This window comes from Cyprinodon variegatus, unplaced genomic scaffold (assembly GCF_000732505.1).
Source record: "Cyprinodon variegatus isolate N-32 unplaced genomic scaffold, C_variegatus-1.0 Scaffold273, whole genome shotgun sequence".
Taxonomy (NCBI): domain Eukaryota; kingdom Metazoa; phylum Chordata; class Actinopteri; order Cyprinodontiformes; family Cyprinodontidae; genus Cyprinodon; species Cyprinodon variegatus.
The window spans coordinates 241,961-261,326 of record NW_015150726.1 but is presented as its reverse complement, the minus strand read 5'-3'; the positions used below and the strand labels follow the sequence as shown (position 1 = coordinate 261,326).

Here is a 19,366-nt window from a genome sequence, read left to right as displayed (position 1 = left end):
AACACTTCTTTTGAGACAAGACAATTTTGGAATTAAAGTCAGAATTCTGAGATTAAAGTCATAATTCTGAGAAGAAAGTCAGAATTCTGAGATAAAACACTTTTTTTGAGACAAGACAATTTTGGAATTAAAGTCAGAATTCTGAGATTAAAGTCAGAATTTTGAGAAAAAAGTCAGAATTCTGAGATTAAAGTCAGAATTCTGAGAAGAAAGTCAGAATTCTGAGATAAAACACTTTTTTTGAGACAAGACAATTTTGAGAATAAAGTCAGAATATTAAACTGAAATAATGATTAACAATCAGTTCACTTTTTTTTCTTTCCAGGAGCCCTAATCCTGTTCCGTAGAACTCCATTTTTCACCTTTATTTGATTTCTTGAGTTATCAGGATGTTATGAATGAATAAAATGAGCCATTCAGTAGTATAGTGGGGCAGGCGAGGGGCGTGTTGTTTTCCAATAAATGTGTGCAGAGAGAGAGGCAGGGAGCGATGGAAGCGCGCTCCCGATGCTTCAGGTGATTGAGAGGGAAGCAGAGGATCTGCTGCTCACGGTGCGACGCGTCGGAAAAACCAAAACAACTGGAGGAAAATGACTCGTTTCACGTGGCTTGGGGCGCTGACAGCATGTCTGCTCCTGGCTGTGGGATGTGTTGCACAGAAAGTAAGTCAACATTTGTCTGCTGCTGCATTAAAACATGTCATTCACAACTTTACTCCAGCGTGTCCTTCTCATGCGTGGATACACTCAATCCACCAAATCCATCCGTGGATCGTGGTAATCAGCTGTTGATTGCTTTAGAGTTTGCATTTATTTCCTCTTAACGAGTCAGTGAGTTATATTTAAAAAACAATAACCTGAGCTGGAGGGATAAATATGATGCATGATGGACCTATTGCGTCAGCTGCATGTTCATTTTAGGGGCGCTCCTGTTTGTTTCCACATGCAGTTTGCACGATTGCAAATAAAGCTTCTAAAATGCGTGGCCTTTTCCCAGTGATTTCTATTTAGCAGCATTATTTTGATCCGAATAACGATGCAGCTCACCTCGTGTTGCCTCCTGGCTTTCCTCTGAAATGTGGAGTTTTGCTGGTTGTTAAACATGAACACGCATGTCCCTGTTTGACAGTTTAAAGAAAAATGATCCCGGTCACATTGGGGGACTTGTTTACTCCTCGATTTAAGATCTTTTACTCTACTAAATTAATTCCTATTCATACAATTTGTTTCTTGTTTTTAAATCGAACTTTCAGGCTCATGATCTGCAGCAGAAGGGGTTGTTTTAATGGCACAGGCGTGTTTGGATGATCCTGAACAGCACAGGGTTGGAGAATGGCATGCAGAGTCCAAACTGCAGAAATGAAAACCATATTGGGAGCATGTTCACCGCATGTTCTAGTCTTTTAGTAAGTCATCAGAAGATTTGGCTCTGTTGCAGACTTGTTAGTTTAGTTGAACATGCTCTGGCTTTTTCATCCTGTGAGGTCAGCCTGATTAGGGATTAAATGCAGTGCTGCAAAGACATGGTGTCACCCAAGCGTTTGGCTGCAGAAGCATGTCAGAAAGAATGGCTGATTGGGACAGAGCTTCTTCCAGAGACTTAATGATGTTTAAACAGGAGAATGATTAGACTTTCAACGTGCCTTACAAAAAGTAATCAATCTGCTAAACCTGTTGAGGTGTCATAAGGGATTTAGGGTAATATACCAACAGAAATGACAGCATAACTGGAGTTTAAGGCACATTGTTGGTTTTTAAAACATTTCATGAGTAGAAATGGGAGCATCTTCTACTGGTTTTCTTCCAGGAATGCATCAACTTTGCAGTTTCCTGTTTTTTTATTTATTTTTTATTAATCTAGTAAAATAAAACGTTTATTCTGTTTTATTTAACTAGAGAATATTTAACTTGTTTCCTATCTGGCTTGTGGAAATCTTTGTGCAGAATTATTCAGTTTATTTTGCAAAACTTGCTTTCTCTCATTGTTCTGACGTAAAGACATATTTATTGAGTGGCCAACTGTAAGTTGTTCTGGTCTGCTACCTAAGCAGTTGATCTCTGCAGCTCCTCCAGAGTCACTGTAGCCTTTTAGCTATTTCTCCTTTTTATGTTCTCCATCCTTGACCTGTCAGTTTAGGAAGACAGCTGTGTTTTTTTAGATATGCAAAGATTGGGATGTTATTTTCTATGCTGATGGGTTATTTGGATATTTTTTTTATTCTATTTTTTGTTATGTGGTTTGAGCTATTCTATGAATTTCTCCCTGAACATTTATCGTGTTCTTTCATTTTCGTGATGCTGTTTTTTCCTTAATGTTCAACATTAAAAGCCTCTACAGAACAGCTAGCTATTTAGATGAAATGGCACTTAGCACCATTTATTAATTGAATGGCTTCTAACAGTTGGTTTCTCTGGATTTAGGGGCGTCAGGGTAAAAGAGCGGCACAACATAAAGCTCACTTTTCAGTTTGAAAGTATTTTGTTCCATTAATGTAGCAAATAAAGTGTTTGTAAACAGAAATAAAAAAACAAACATTCTGTAAATTGAAATTTGAAAAAAAATTAATTTCAGAATTTTTCAATTTAGTTTATACATTTGTAGCGCCAATTCACAACACATGTCTTCTCAAGGCACTTTACAGAGACAAAGCAGTCAGGTTGGTTGACATTTTTTATCAAAGAAAACCAGTTGATTGTATTCAGTCATCGACTTGCAGGACATCTTCTTCCTGGATGAGCTTGCTGTGAGGATTTTTGCTCGCATTTAGTTGTTGATGCATCAGCAATCCCTCGCACTGAACATGCATGCAGTGACAGTGGGAAGGAAAACTCCCCTTTAACAGGAAGAAACTTCCAGCAGAACCAGGCTCAGTGCGAGTGCCCATCTGCCGAGGCCGACTGGGGTTCAACGAGACAGAAACAGAGATACAAAAGGCAAATGTCAACCAGCTCCCGTCCAGGAAACAAACAGCCAGGCTGACGAGCTCAGAGCCAGCTCCCATGTCAAAGGATGAAGAGAGCACATCCAGTTAGTCACAGTCAGAGAAACAGAACTACACTGAAAAATAGGTCGGTCTCCAACATCTATAAACAAAGGTTTTCATGGCAGCAGCACAGCTGATATTTCTCTCCAGGTTGGTGTCACAGACAAACAGGAAGAGACCAGATGAAGCTACTATGATGAGAAAAAGCAGGGAGAACAAAAAATGAGGTTGAACTAACAAATATTGTAGAAGGAGAGAATAGAGATAGAATTATGAAATCCCCCAGCAGCCTTAACATAACTATTTTGGATCAGATATAAGAAAGGTAGAGCCACAATAGGGCCAAGGAGAAACGTCTGTATGGACTGAAATTCTCCCCCACTGGATCAGGCTGCTGACACTTTACCTCCACCTTCCTCTCTACTCACCCAGAGACTAAGCAAACATCACTCTGTTTTTCACTATAAGCTTCATCAAAAAGGAAGGTTTTAACCCTAGCTTTAAATGTAGACAGCATGTCTGCCTCATGGACTAACACTGGTAGCTGGTAGACTGACAACTAAAAGATCTGCCTCCCATTCTACTTAAGAAATTCTAGGAACTACTAACCTGCAGATCACTGCTATAAGATGGAGCTTGGCCATTTAAGGCTTTACATGTGAGACGGAGGATTTTAAAATCTATTCTTGATTCAACAGGAAGCCAATGAAGAGAAGCCAGGATAGGAGAGATATGATCTCTCTTTTTAATTTTCATCAGAACTCTGGCTGCAGCATTTTGGATCAGCTCAAGGCTTTTAAGTACAGTTTGAGGACTTCCTGATCCTAAAGAATTAAAATAGCCTAGCCTTGAAGTAACAAATGCATGGACTAGTTTCTCAGCATCATCCCTGAAAAAGATATTTCTAATTTTTGCAATGTTCTGCAGATGAAAGAAGGAAATTCTGGTACCTCTTTGATATGGGGTTTAAATGACAGGTCCTGATCAAATATAACACCAATATTTTTTTACTTCATTATTTAAGATTAATTTAAAATTCAGAAAGGAAACTTTGAAAATAATTTTAATCAAAAATGGCTTATGAGTGTAACTTCTCAGTTTTTCTAATCTATTTTTGATATTTTATTTTACATTTTTCCTGCTTTTATATTTTCAAATGTTATTTATCTACTTCACACTTCCTCATACAAACCCCGAAGGAAAAGCTCAAAATGCTTTTTTCCCCCGCTGGGAATCCCTTTCTGTACTTATAGAGAAAGCAGTGCAGCCTTTTCAACAGATTTTAAACTCGCTCAGCTGCCTTGATACTTACTTTTCTTTATAGATGACTGAACCTTGTGTGGTCAGGGCTAATGCCAGCATTTAAGAAACTTTACTTTGACATAGATACTTGAGGTTATCCTGACCAGTTGTAGCTTTCATCCATCATCCTTTTTGGCATATGAAACATGTCGGCTCAAGAGCACAGTTCTTAGATCTAGACTACAATGGCCGTCGGTATATTATATTGTCCGAATGTACAGCTTTGGTTCCTCTGCATAGGGGTCACACTATCTGCAATTATCTGCCTGAGGGGCCACAGTAAATGATGGCTTTGTCCTCTGCTCGCCTTTTGTATGAAGTTGATTTTTGGAACAGTATAAATAAGCTTGGAATTTATTCTATCCCCCTGAGAGAAACGGAGGCGTCCAAGTCTGTCCATCCACAATTCAGCTCTTTGGTGGCAGGAGAGTGAATTTGATCTTTGTTTAGCGCCCCGCTCTGTGTTTCAGAAGGTTTCATTTGAGATGGAATGAGGGGGGGCATTCATTACTAATTGAAGCGAGTTGTGGGAGAAGTGAACCGTGGACTCGCTTATTCTTCTGCAGAATTACAGGATATAAGACAAAATGTCCACATAGTCTATCAAGAGATAAACTTGTCACCAAGTGGCAGAGGACTGAAGTGGGAATTGGACAAATGGCTAACCCCAAACCAAAAAAATAAAAAAAAATAAATATATATGCATGATTTAGTGTAACTAAACCTCATGTTAAAGAATATGCTAGACAAAGTTTTAAAAAATCAGGAGAAACTGAGGGGTATGACAAAGTGTGGGGATGAGCGGAGGTTGTGGTCAGGATAAAGGAAAGTAGCATCAAATTTGATAAGACTTAGGGCCAATTTATGCTTCTGACGCATAGCCTCTGCAACCGTCAAATCTGTCTCTGTGCGTGACCACGCACACATTCTGCAACCGTCGTTGCGTACGTAAAATAATAAAAAAAGAAAGAGGAAAAAAAAATAATCCTGACTATGTGTTTGATGGTCACAAACCCGCGCTGACCTCAAGCGGAAGTGTGCAGACAAAAAGCAGCTGTGATTGGTCTTTGGTATTCCTTTCCGGCTGTCTGCGTGGTTCTTCTTTCTCGAGTCGGGGCCAGGTCGTGCCATTTTTAAAAACCGAGGAACAACTACAATGCACAACTACGCCGAAAGATTAATCTGTCTTTTTGCCAACTCCATTAACAGAACCCGTTCGTCTTCGATGTCTAGCAACTCTAGATCCATCTTTGTGACAGTGATATCTTGCATTGTTGTTTTGGAAGATAAACACTCTCGCCGCCGAAGTTCTCGCGAGTTCTCGAATAGGCTCCCCCTTTCTCTTTGGTGGGAAACTGCTGTGCGTCCCTAGAAATTCTAGACCGACGGTGCAAAAGCATTCCAGCAAAACTGGTTCGCGACCAGACCCAAGTGACATTTGCTGTGTGCGGTTACAAGTACTGTATGGTACGTTCCATTAGTTCTTCAACGTCAGAATGCCACATTAAACACTGTTTTTTTTTTATGTGTGTGTGTTTTTCTTTTATTTTTAAATCATTATTATGGTTGTAGAAGTGGCCATAGTAGCTTTGTACAAACAATGGAGGATGCAACCACCCACAAGCCAGGAAATCTAAAGCGGTCACCACTAGGGGGGTAAATTGGCAAGAATTGTTTGATACGATACGTGGAGTTTATATCTGTTTTCTGTTTACATTGGTGACTTGTTTTCGTTTCCCACCTATACTCTTTAAATTCCTAGAAGCATTAGGAATTTTTTACAAGAATATTTTAGGATCATTTTTGAGGTTAGACATTTATGTATGATGCCTCTGCTATAATATATCCCAGATGTGTGCTATTAGGTTAGTGTTAGGCCTCAAGATGGCCTGCCTAGTTACTGAACCTCAACCTCGCCCCTCTTTGTCCTCAGGGACCTTTCTTTGTAAACCTGTCATGTTGAAACCGGAAGACGTGAATTCAAAAGCTTTTCCCAAAAAAGGGGAGCTTGAATCAGCTGTATGGTCGAAACATTAAGCATTCAGTCTACTGGGACTGATTTACCTATTTTAGTGGCATAGGGAACAGCTCACTGAGTGTCTTTCTGGGTCAAACAACTTGGCAAGCGACCCGTGTTAAAATTGCCTCAGCTCTAATCGTCGTGCTGTGGGAACACCAGACCCAGTTGACTCACTAATTCACGTGAAACCATTGAACACAACATAAGGATATCAACACACTGCACCAGTCGCTTTTGATCTAACAATCTGAGATGTTTGCTTCCGATAAACATGGCGCAGCGCTGGTGTGAGGGATCCAGAGGGAAAAAGAGCGATTTCTGTCGCTCTGGTGACATAATCAACGCTAACCCCACACACACGCAGCTGCAGGGGACAGAGGCCACACACAGCTTGCCAGCGAGGGGTTAGGCCCAGCTTTTTTTGCCAGTAGGAAAGGGGCCAAATGCTGATTGTCAGCGGGTCAACCCATGTTTGAAAACCCGGGTTAACGCGCAATTTTCATTGTGAAAGAGGCTATTTGCTCAAACCAGTCCCACACACTGTCTGCCCAAGGCTTTACATGTGTCGCAGCACCGTCAAGAAAGAGAAACTCGTCTGGGAACTGCCAAACCCAGATCTGCGAGACAGATAGGCGTGATTCATCACCCCAGTGAACATGTCTAAACTGCTTTGGAGTCTGTTTTGTTAAATTATCGCAACTTGATGGCGTTTTGTATTTGGTCTCTGGGTTCTACACTTAGTTGTTTCTCTACTTTGTAGTATCTCTGTGTATATTTACCATAACAAAACCAAGGGCAGGATATTACGCCTAAACCCAAGGAGTAATCAAGGAACTTTCAGTGCCAGTGGGAAAAGAAAGGAAGAGCAGAAAGAAAGAAATATTTGATGCCAATAGGGGTAAAATACGGGTAGTGCTTAGAATACAAAATGATTGTTGGTGATTACTAGAATGGAGATGCAAGTATGCAGAAGACTACAGAAGTATTCAATGTTTAATTAGCAAGTTGATTGGTGCTTGAGTACTGTTGACCGATGGCGCTCAACAATGTTGGTCTGCTTATCACATCTGGTGCAAAAATTCTTCTGATTCTCAAAAAGGGCTAGGTAAACACTATCAGGACATATGCTTAATATATATTATATTATTCAATTTGAAGGCGTGTGTGTTTGTATGTGTGTATATGTGTGTATATATATATATATATATATATATATATATATATATATTAGGGTTGTCAAAATTAACGCAAGATGATTAATTTCTGGAATTAACGCAATATTTTTTTTTGCCCTGTTTTACCTACAATTTAATTGTCCGACTTGAGCGAGATGGAGGAATCAGAAGAACCCGGTGGCCCGCTGGATGGACAGTTCGAGTACACAAAAAACAAAGATGTGACAATAAATAAACTTGTTGTGGTTTGCTCACATTGCAAGAAGGACTTTTCATTTCACCGAAGCTCCTGGAGCCTTTAATATCATCTTAATGCCAAGCATTCATTTGTTGGGGCTTCAACTTCAGGTGTTAAGACTGGCATGCATCAGACCACCCTCACCGAACGCAGGGCATTAAGTAAGTCTACATCTGAAAAGCTGACAGACAAAATTGCCAGATGGATAGCCAAGGACTGTAGAATGATTAATATTGTCGAGGCCTCGCATAAGTTTTGAAAGTGGCAACTTTAGATGTATTCTACATGTTTTAAACGCAAAACGTTCTATTCACCCATCCTGTATTTGCTAAAAAAAAACAAAACAAAAAAAAAGCAATGGCTAAGTTGCCAAAATAGTTGAGAATTAAATTCTTTATTTGGATTTGTCATTAATAAAAACTAAATGTAATGCCCATTTTGCTTATCTTTCTGTTTTGAAAACAGTACACAGAAAATGTGTATTTTTCAATAATATTTAGGCTAGGGATTAATAGAAATTAATTCAAGATACCTTGTGATTAATTAGATAAAAAATTTTAATCGTTTGACAGCCCTAATATATGTATATAAAATATATTTTTTTGAGAAAGTAAATACCTAATCCCCTTTAACTTGAGCTGAAAGCCACATTTAGTTTATAGATCTGTAGCTACTGACCCCACAGAACGGTGACCTCTCCAAATTTTGTGCCTCAACATCTGTTGAACGGACTATAATTTTACATGGCGTATCACTCTGCGGCTCAGTTTCTGTTTTTCCTTATTGCTTCCAGTTTATTATTAAAGCCCTCAACATGCTTATACAAGAATTAATGGTAACAGCTAAAATGTTCAAATAAAGTCCCGTAATATGCATATAACAAAATGCCTTTCTAAACAATTAAAATGTATAACTCAAGTCTTAAAATAGAATTTTTTGCTTATGATGGAGGAGCAGTTTATTAAGTGTTAGGCTAAGCATATTAGGTCCTTGCATCTATCTGACTTATAATAACTGGGCTTATAACAGACATTATGTCTCCAACCAACAAATGCAGGCAAAGCAAACAGAGTTTCTGATTTGGTTTCGAAAGTCAAAACCTTGCTTTGAACATTGTATAGTTTAATTATTTTGTTTCTGCTGCTTTCTGTAGAGCTCTGCTGGCACAATTGGGAAACATAGGGACAGGCAGACAGGGATTGGCTCCAGTCTCTATTTTGTAATGAAAAGTATTGCAACTGTTAAGGAATCTAATATCAAGAGTTCAAAAAAGCCGGGAAAGATTGGATTAGGACATCACTAGTAATTACAGAAATTCCCCCAGAGGCCCCCTATTTATTTTCCTTTGTTTGGACTAGCCTATGGTATCATGTGCGTGGCGAGAACATGTAATAAAACATTTCCGTTCACAACATCAGAGGTTTAAATGATGCATCAACTTTCTGAAAGCCCTATCTTTAACTGCTAAGAAGTGGGTGGTCATGCTGTATGAGAAATTCTATGATTTCCTGTGTTATGACTTTACTGTTTCATCACTGATGCCAGTAAAAGATAGCAAAAGGTTTGCCGCTGGCTGTGTGCTCTCACTAGGCATGTTCAGCCAGGTGAGAGCTGTTGGGTGCCGGATTAGGTTTGTTGTCCCAATCTTACAAATTACAGGCTATTTTCTTAACTTACCGGGGAAATACTTTTAAACGAAGGACATGGATGGGCTGTTCAAGGGATGGGTTGCTTTTACCGGTATTAGTAAATGCAGAAACGTGATCTGTCAGATTCTGGTTAGAGCAGTGAAGCTGCAAATGGACTGGTTCCAGTCACCAGCTGAGTGTTCAGAGCGTTTTGAACCAGCAGACGACCATGCAAACCTTGATTTTAGCTGTAGTGTCCAGAGTGCTGTCAGTCCTGGAGAAAAGAGCCCTTCAGCCCGAGCATTTATCTCTATTACATAGTGGTTAATACGAGTAAATTTCCAATTCTGGATTAACATATCAGCCCATGCAGCTGTTAACATATAAGGCAACTCGTTGACAATGACTCATAGCTATCAGTTATGATGAGATTGAAAGTATTTTTTAAGTGAATGAATAAACACATTGTGACAGGTGGCTCGACCTGGGTTTAGCTATTTAGCGACAATGTGCCAGAGAACATTCAACTTGTGTAACAAGATTCAACATGTTCCCTGGATGAGATGAATAAATTAAAAGCAGACATTTAAGTAAAAAAAAAAAGCATTTTGGTATCTACTGTCAGAGTAATATCAGACAAAAAAGCATAGCTGGATATAAAAGAAAACACAAAACTCTGTTCGTCTGTGAGTGAACAGGGCCTTGCACGTCTGAAATCTATCAAATCTTACCTCACTACAACCACAAATAAAATCCAGTCAAACCAACTGCTTTCAGAAGTTGAAAAATTAACAAATAGTCAGAAAAAGTAGACATTAGCAGGCTTTATATAACATTGGTAGTGTACTATTAAATGAATTTCAGAACCGCAATTGGCCTCAGGGGTCGACTGTTTTGTAAACACAAACTGGGCACAGATAAAATTACATCATTCTGTTTCATTTCTTTTAGTTTAATTTCACTTTCACTTTGTGCATCAAACTCAATGTTTGAGTACATTGGAAATGTGCTATTTAAATAAACTGGACTTAGAAAAGTCTAGTTTATAGAACAATATTACAAAAATACTTCACTCAATCCATTATCAACTGGAAACCTATGAGGAAATCAAGTCCATAAAAATTAAAGAAATCAGGGCTAGGAGAGAGGTAATCGGACAAAAATCCAATAGGCTCATTTTGATTCATGAGGAGCTGCGGAGATCTAGATCTCAGGTGGGTGAATCTGTTCGCAAAACAACTGCTAAAGTACTCAAAATACCTCGCCTCAGTAGAGTGGCAAAAAGAGAACTACCTCTCTAGATCTAAAGAGAAGGATGGAGAGATGGATATCTCTGGTCTAAAATAGGGCAGATGCATTTAGATAACAAAATAATTATAATGAAACATGGTGGTGGCAGCGTCATGCTGTGGGTATTCTCTTCTTTCGCAGGGAAATGGAAGCGAGTCAGAATTCATGCTAAACCCAACACCACTTTTGCGTTGGTTTATCTACGTGATGAAATCAGTCATTGGTGTTTTTTAACTGGTAGATGCTATGTTGTAAAGAATAATAAAATATTTAAAAAAACTATATATATATATATATATATATATATATATATATATATATATATATATATATATATATACATTCCACTGTTGCCGACAGTGGCATTCGATGAAGGAGTTTGCCCTGCAACCGGAGGGTTGTACGTTCAAGCTCTGGCTATCAGTGTCCTTGGGCAAGACACTTCACCCGTATTGCCTAGTGATGGTAGTTGGAATGGTGGCATGTAGAACGTTTCAGATATTTTGCCACATTTCAGGCTTCAAACATGGATACAAAATTGCAAACAAGGGGGACTCAATCATGAGGTGCAACAAAGTTTATTGGATATACTTAACTTTTTTAACAAATAAACGGAAAAACTGGGTGTGCGAAACAATTCAGCCAGTTAATACCTTTTAGCTCCACCTTTTGCTGTGATTACAGCATTACAGTCCTTAAGGTATGTCTGTATCAGTTTTGTACATTAAGAGACCGAAATCTTTGCCCATTCTTCCTTGCAAAACTGTTCGAGCTCAGTGAGGTTGGATGGAGAGCGTTTGTGAGCAACAGTTTTCAGTTCTTTCCTCTGATTCCCACAGATTCTGGGGTCTGGATTTTGACTTGGCCATTCTGACACTTGGATATGTCTATATGTGAACCATTCCATTGTAGATTTTGCTTTATGTTTTGGATCATTGTCGTGTTGGAAGATAAGTCTTCACCCCAGTCTCAGGTCTTTTGCAGACTCCAACAGCTTTTCTTCCAGAATGCTTCTGTTTTTGGCTCCATCCATCTTCCCATCAACTTTAACCATCTTCCCTGTCCCTGCTGAAGAAAAGCAGGCCCAAACCACGATGCTGCCACCACCATGTTTGACAGTTGGGATGGGTTGTTCAGGGTGATGAGCTGTCCTGCTCATGAGCAGCTTCTTCCACATGTTTGCTGTGTCTCCTAGGTGACTTTTGGCAAAATTTAAATGGGACTTTTTATGGAAATCTTTAAGGAATGGCTTTCTTACATAAGGGCCAGATTTGTGCAGTATATGACTGATTGTTGTCCCATGGACAGAGTCTTCCACCTCTGCTATGAATCTCTGCAGCTCATCCAGAGGGAACATGGGCCTTTTGGCTGCATCTCTGATCATCTCAGACTCCTCTTTGCTTAAGATGGAAATTTAGAGGGAATTTAGAGTGGTCTGATACTCCTTCCTTTTCAATATTATCACTTGGGCGGCATTAATTTCCATGTTTAAAGCTTGAGAAATCTTTTTGTATTGAAATCTGGGTTTAAACTTTTCCACAAGAGTCGGACCTGCCTGGTGGGCTCCTTGTTCTGCATGATGCTCTCTGCATAATAAACAGACCTTTGAGACTATCAGAGAGCAGGTGCATTGATATGGAAACTTGATTAGACACAAGTGGATTCTGTTTATCATCATCAGTCATTTAGGTTAACATCATTCAGAGATCATCACTGAACTTCTGGGGAGAATTTGCTGCACTGAAAGTATTTTGCATGCCCCACTCTTCAGTTTTTTTATTTGTTAAAGTTTAAAATATCCAACGAATTTAGTTATTCTTCATGATTGTATCCTACTTGTTGATTTTTCACAAAAAATAAAAAATTTATATCTTTATTTGGGGCTGCAACTGATTTTTTTTTGATAATTGATTAATTTGTCGATTATTTTCTTTTCTTTTTTTTTTGATAGCGAAAGGAAAGAATTTGTACAGAATCAAACCAGGTGAAACTAAAACTTTTTGACCTGTGGAGTTCCTGATGGAGAATACCGACAGGAGAAAAAGTTTTTTTTTTGTTTTTTTTATCTTGAATGAAAAATGTTTCTATATTTTTAAAATAATGTTGGTATAGTTACTCTTCTAAGTGTGTTGCTCTGTCAGCTAAAGGCATGTTTTAGAGTCTCTGTTGTCCAGTTAACGATTAATCAATTAGTAATTAGTTTCCGAATATTTTAATAATCGAATATTCACGATCAATCCAATCAATTGTTTCAACCATATCTTTGTTTGAAGCCTGAAATGTTGCAAAAGGTTGAAACATTAAAAGTTGTAAATGCGCAGTTCTAGATACTGCTAATATACTGAGAAGAACCCTCAAGCTCCCGGGGTTCTGGTAGAGGACCTGCGCTTGAGACGAAGAAGCCACTACCCCGCCCAGGAGTACGAGGGGTGGTGGAGAGATCATATATGCTTCTATTACAAAAAAATTGTAGGCGTGAGGCCCCCTGGTATTGCAATTCCTTGTGCAATTTCCACAGATAATATGCAATGACTCTGCCTGTAATTATAGTAAAAGACATTCATTTATTATTAAACCAAATGTAATTATTTCTTAAACTGTTTTTTTTTTTGTTTTTTTTGTCGACTGTGGAAAGGAGGTCAGGATTCACCACAGAGATCCACAGATTCGTCTAACAACAACCACAGCTGCAGAAGCATTTTATTTTTTATTTTTATGAGAAAATATGTTAATGGCTTTCAAACCACAAACATGGAAGAGAAAGCTTGTTCTCTCACCCACTCAGCCACATATCTGGGCAAGTTTTATCACCACAGTACTGACCAGTTCCAGCGTTGCACAAGCCTGCATCAATCAGCGTCCAGTAATAATTGAACACGACTGTTTGTTGAGAAGCTTTTTATTTATTTTTTTATTCACGTAGGTCTTTCCAAAGTTAGTGATCGAAGGAAAAGAGAAGAAAACGTTCTCAGCTGGTTCTCTCTGTGGTCGGGGATAAATGATGCTTCCACAGCTGCTGTTAGCAAACCTACAGTAAAGGGGATTTGCATCGAATGACCCCAATGGGAGAGAAACAGAAACGGGGAGAGAGTTTGATAAAACCTAGAGCTGTTCAGCAAAAATCTATTCACAGCTGTGCAGTAAAACCCTCAGGGAGTACATCTCCTACTCGACTATTAAAAAAAATTAAGAAAGAAAAGCTGCTTTTTAATGTTAAAGTCATAACCCTTTATCTTAAATCCATCGAATCCCTGCTTATAACAAAGACACCTCAACAGTAGATCAGTTCTTCCTCATAAGTCAGGAGAGAACAGTTTTCCTTTGCTCAATTTCTTAATATTTTGCTTAAGACAGTAATTTAAAAATAATTCATAAAGTCTCGTTTCTTTGGATAGCCACAGAAATTCTTGTACATTTGTTGAACTCCAAGAAAATATATCCAGTCAGAATCTTGATGGATTCTCATAACTACATATTTTTTTCAAAGCAACTTTTTTTCTTTTTTTTGCCTTTTTTAAAATTAGTTAATTAGTGGAGCAGAAGAACTAAAAGCTGCTTCTCTGAGTTAAAGAGTAAATGAGCCCAAAAAGAGGTCGGGGCGGTTGATACACTGACAGCAAGTCTGTAATTTATTGTGACGCTAAGCTATTTAGGGATTTATTGACTAACAGAAGTAGCTGAAAGTCAGTTTTCTGAGAGTTGGATAGACTTTGGAAGGGCTTTAGAAATGGTGCGGTGTGATGTACTTTCTTAGTTTTGGTGAGGTCGTGGGCAGCAGCAAACTTTGTTACAGGTTCTATTTCCCTCTAAAGATTCAGGTATGAGTCCATCACTATAACCAAATTCAGGGCCTGATCAATTGTTTCTCACTAAGGTGACTGAAGCTGTGTGCTAACTTTTAATGATCTCTCTTTTTGTCCTAAAATTATGACTTCAGTTTTTTTTAAATTCAGCTAAACAAAATATTGGCCCATCCATGCATTGATTTCTTTTATGCAGTTACCCAGCACTGGAATGGATACAGTCACCTTGTGACTTAGTTAGAGAACACATGTAGATGTTGAATAGGAGGGGCCCTAAGATGGACCCTTGTGGAACGCCACATTATATTTGTGTGGTCTCAGATCTAAAGTTACTCACTGACACAAAAAAAAGACCCTTTCCCTCAAGATTTAAACCAGCCTTTGTAGTGTGTTTCCAGGCGCTCTGATAAAATGGACTAATCAACAGTGTCAAATGCTGCACTAAGGTCCAATATTACCAGCTCTGGTGTTATTTCACAGCCTGCATTTATATGAATGCCATTAAACACCTTGACAATAGCAGCCTCTGCAGTGTTGCGAGTATGGAAGCCTGACTGGAAGACGTTAAAGCAGCTGGTCTTAATTAAAAAAGGTGTTCAACTGCTAAAACAGCTTTTTTAAGATTATTCCTGCTGATTAAGTGTAGTACTGCATGAGCAGCTTGTCCAATGTACTTTTTTCTCCCAACAGTAGTTTGGTAGTGTTTTATATTTTTTTGGACCTGGGGGAAAAACACCTGAAAAAAGAGACATGTTTATTATTTGAGTTAAATCAGATGTTATGGCAGGCATATCTTTTCTTTTTTTCTTAACGTAAGCTGTAGGTTAAAAACATCAGGACACCAAGTTGTTTGGTTTGATGGCTCAACTTCAGCTCGAAATCAAATGATTAAAATAAAGAAAAACTAATCTACAAGTTGTAATTGTTGCCATATTTATACAGTTTCTTTAATATAAGGCTTATTCTGCTGGGCTGCATAAGGATAACATCCATGATTGTAATGCCTCCCGTGTAGATTGCAGCTACTGAAGCGAAAGCCTGTGAGGCGGTGTCACTCTTCTCCTCTAGTAAACAGGACTGCTGAGGATTCCTGCCCCCTTTGAGGGGCCTGCCTGCCTGTTTGTCAGCCAGTTTTCAGAGTGTTTGTGCATGAAGGCTGGGGAGAGAGAGACTGTGTGTGTGCTAACTGTAATTCAGCTGAAGACGGCTCATGTTGCAGAGTTTTCACAGGAACATCATCAGCCTGGGTGGTTTGAACAAAAAAAGAAGCCCTGTTGCAGCAAACAGGTCAGGCTAATGTCCCCAGCTGTAAGGTACAGTTTATTATAATAAAACCTTCAGGACTGAAAATGTAAGTTTACTAGTTTTACTTCTGTCACACTAGGGTTCAAGGATTTAGTAAACAATCTTGTTTAGTCATATGAAAACTCAAATGTTAAATGGATTTTAATTATTAAAGCCTAAACCATTAAATAATCTTAAAACTTTTTTTAAAAACTAGAATCTTCATTGAATGTTCCTACAAGTTACTCATAGGAGTTTTGGACTTTTTTTCATTTTTTAACATAAACAATAGCCTTTTCATTGCAATTTATTCTCTATTTTCTGTTTACTATTTGTCTGAATAAATACCCAAACCATGCACTGATGAAGTGGAGCTCTCTAAAACTCGTATATATAATATGTAGGGTTGTAGATGTGGTTCTCCTTTTGCAGTTAAAGTCCAGCCACCTGCCTGGATCATTGTAAAAATATAAAAAAAACATATTTATTTTTCTTTTTAACAGTGTCCTGTCTGGCGATGTGGCAATAAGAATAATTGTCTTGATGCCAAAAAGAGCCCATTAAATTTTACTTTCACAAGTGGATATAAATTGCTTTTTTATAATTATGCAGGGAGCTTTACAGATTATATGGACACTGCAATGTAGCTATAACAGAAAAGGAAAAAAAAAGAAAAAAAAAGAAAAGAGAAATGATAAAAGAAAGAGGAGATAAAAGGGGAGAAAATCATATTTTTACTTTGTATTCTATCTGTAAAAACTTAGGATACAAGATATTAAGCTTACCTCAATATTATGCATCACTTTGTGTTGGTATTTTGCATTAAATGAAAATATAAAATGAAAAAAATTCGTCTTTTTTTGGATCTAATATGACAAACTGCAAAAAGGGTTAAATGTGTCTGAATTACCATCACCGTCTTTGGACGTGATGTGAATCCACAATGACAGAAGGAAGCCATTTTTTTGGGGATGGCTCCCTGCCATAACTGCAGCTTTTTCCAATGTTCTTGAACGAGACATTTCAGACACCCTTGTTCTTGGTTGAACTTGAAGCACCTGCTATGAGCCCAGCTGGGACACAGTGACTAGCTTGTCCCTTACATAAAGTGTCAGCTTGCACCTTATTAGCATCACTTCATTAAAATATGATCCAGCCTCCCCATTTGTGGAGTGGCTCACTAAAACAGCACTGCGGCCTCATTGTTTTGCCATGAGAAAAGGCATCCTGGAATAATTAGCGGCTTTGCCAGTGGAATGGCCTGTGATGTAACAGAACTGAGATGTTTGGCATTATTAGAATGCCCCATTTCTATTCGCCACTGTGGCACTTCAGAGTCCTTTCATGTGTATTCTAGCATGTACATCCTACAGAGCAGTGGACCACCCAGCACCCTCATTTTTGGGAGAAATGTGATGGTCTCATCCTTCATCTTTCCACCACTACCCTCTTCAAGCTGTTCAATATTTGCAGCCTCTTCTTGTCTACTCTACCATCTTCATTTATATTGGTTAAACAAAAGTTAGCTATTTGTTTTTAGAAAAGTAACAGTTTGTTCTTCCTTCCCACCATAATAATGCAAAGTGGTTTCCCTCATTGCGCAACTCTGCTGCAAACACGGCAAACCCCTAAATCAGCTTACCGTCTCCAACCTCAGCATGAACGGCATTTGGCTCGTTCAAATGTAATTCATGCCGTATCACGTTAATTTCCCGTCCGTTGGCAGGCTGAGTGAAGCACTGCAGGAACTAATGTAATTACTTCTTAGTGTCAATTCTAAAGGAATAGCACTAAAAGTGGAATGCCTAGCCTGGCAAAAATACATTCACCTCTTTTTCGGAGTCAGCAAATATAAGACTCATGTGCAAGAGACAACCGATTGTCTACGACAACAGTGCTACTGTTTGTAAATGTAATTAGCAAAATATGCAAGGGAAATAAGCTGGTGAAATTGTTGTATAGCTGGTTAGCCACATATTTTTTTTTCCCCCATTGCAACTGTAAGGAATCCAGTTGTAGCTGATAAACATGTCTGATGCTTTACCAGGACCTGCATTCTCCATAGCTTATAAATTGGCTGGACTCAGTAGTTCAGAATATGTTTCTTTGCACAAAGATCCACACGTAGCTTGTATTTTATCTTCACTGTGGAGCAAAGCATTATGAGGTTTAAGTACATGAGGTATGAGGGATAGGTTTTTGATTAGGATTTAGCAGGATCCTCCTCTGCTCTAGTAATCCATGTAGCACCTCTCCCTCACCTGGCCCTGGCTGGAAGCCCACTGTGGCCCCTCTTCCCCCTTCCTTTCCCTCTTCTTCATCTAATAAATTCTGTGCCACAGTCAAGACTTAAACTCTGTAAACGGGGAATACATATGGCTTGCACTTGCTATGAAACTAAACAACTACAATTACTTAGTCTTTTTCTGTCACTGTGCTGAGCAGCTCATTAAAACCTGACGATGATGTGGAACAAAAACGGGTATGTTCGCTATCTTAACCCATATAAAATCTATATTCTATAAAAAACTAACAAAATTCTATGATGATGTGGATGTTGCAGGAGTCATTTTGTTACATGACAGCCTCCATATTTGTTTTTTTTTTTGGGGGGGGTTAATGTTGCAGTTTGATGCTGCTATAGGCTTAGACTGCTGGAGGACATAGGGACCTCTTTTTCATCATTCTGCTTCATTCTATCTCTATTCTCCCTCTCTGCAGCATTTGTTAGTCTCTAACACCATGCTCCCTCTGCTTTTTTTCATAGTAGCTTCATCTGGCCTGTTCCTGTTCGGCTGTGACACCATCCTGGAGAGAAATATCAGCTCCGCTGCTCCCATCAACACCTTTGTTTATAGATGTTTGAGCTCTGTCTATTTTTCAGTGTAGTCCTGTGTCCCTGACTGTGACTGACTGGATGTTCTCTCTTTTTCCTCTGACGTGGGATCAGGCTCAGAGCTCGTCTGTCTGGATTTCTTTTTCCTAGAGAGGGCCGTCTGTGGACCTGGTTGACAAGTTCCTTTGTATCGCTGCCACTTTCTGTATCTCTGCTTCTGTCTCCTTGAACCCCAGTCGGCCTCGGCAGATGGCTGCTCACACTGAGCCTGGTTCTGCTGGAGGTTTCTTCCTGTTCTTCCCGTTTCAACTCCACTATCGCGATAAGCATGTTTGGTGTGAGGGATTGCCTTAAAGTCAATGAGTCGATGCAATCTACTGGTTTTCCTTAGATAGAAAACTTTGAATCAATTTGACTGGATGATCTGGTTGAATTGTAAAGTACCTTGAGATGACATGTGTTGTGAGTTGGTGCTATAGAAATAAACTGAATTGAATTTACCTTTTAGATATTGTTTAAAACTACACACTACACAATGTAGCTTTAATATGCAAACTATCAGATTGACCCAGAGATGTTGCTCTGATGCCCCTGCAGCTGCTGTAAGGCATTGATACACCAACGCATCAATGATGGGTTTTATTGGGTAGAAAAAACACTGATCATTAGTCTGTTTGGCTTGGCAGACCAGCCATTAAGGAATCTGTCTAAACCTGGTTGCCTCACCCCTACTTTCAAAGCTGGTTCTCTGTCTGCTAGCAGGAAGCAGCCTGCAAGTTCTCAGAGTGAGTCAAATATGAGTCTGAC

The 19,366-nt window shown here is 38.9% G+C and overlaps 1 protein-coding gene across 2 annotated transcripts in view; it reads left to right on the top strand.

The window, feature by feature from the left end:
* The first annotated feature begins 515 nt into the window (after positions 1-515).
* Positions 516-19,366, top strand: part of LOC107089946 — a 54,467-nt gene continuing 35,616 nt past the window's right edge. For both annotated transcript variants that reach the window (XM_015383028.1, XM_015383027.1), the window contains exon 1: positions 516-662. In XM_015383028.1, coding sequence (XP_015238514.1) covers positions 591-662 — 72 coding nt within the window. In that variant the 5' untranslated portion in view covers positions 516-590. The remainder of the gene's footprint in view (positions 663-19,366) is intronic.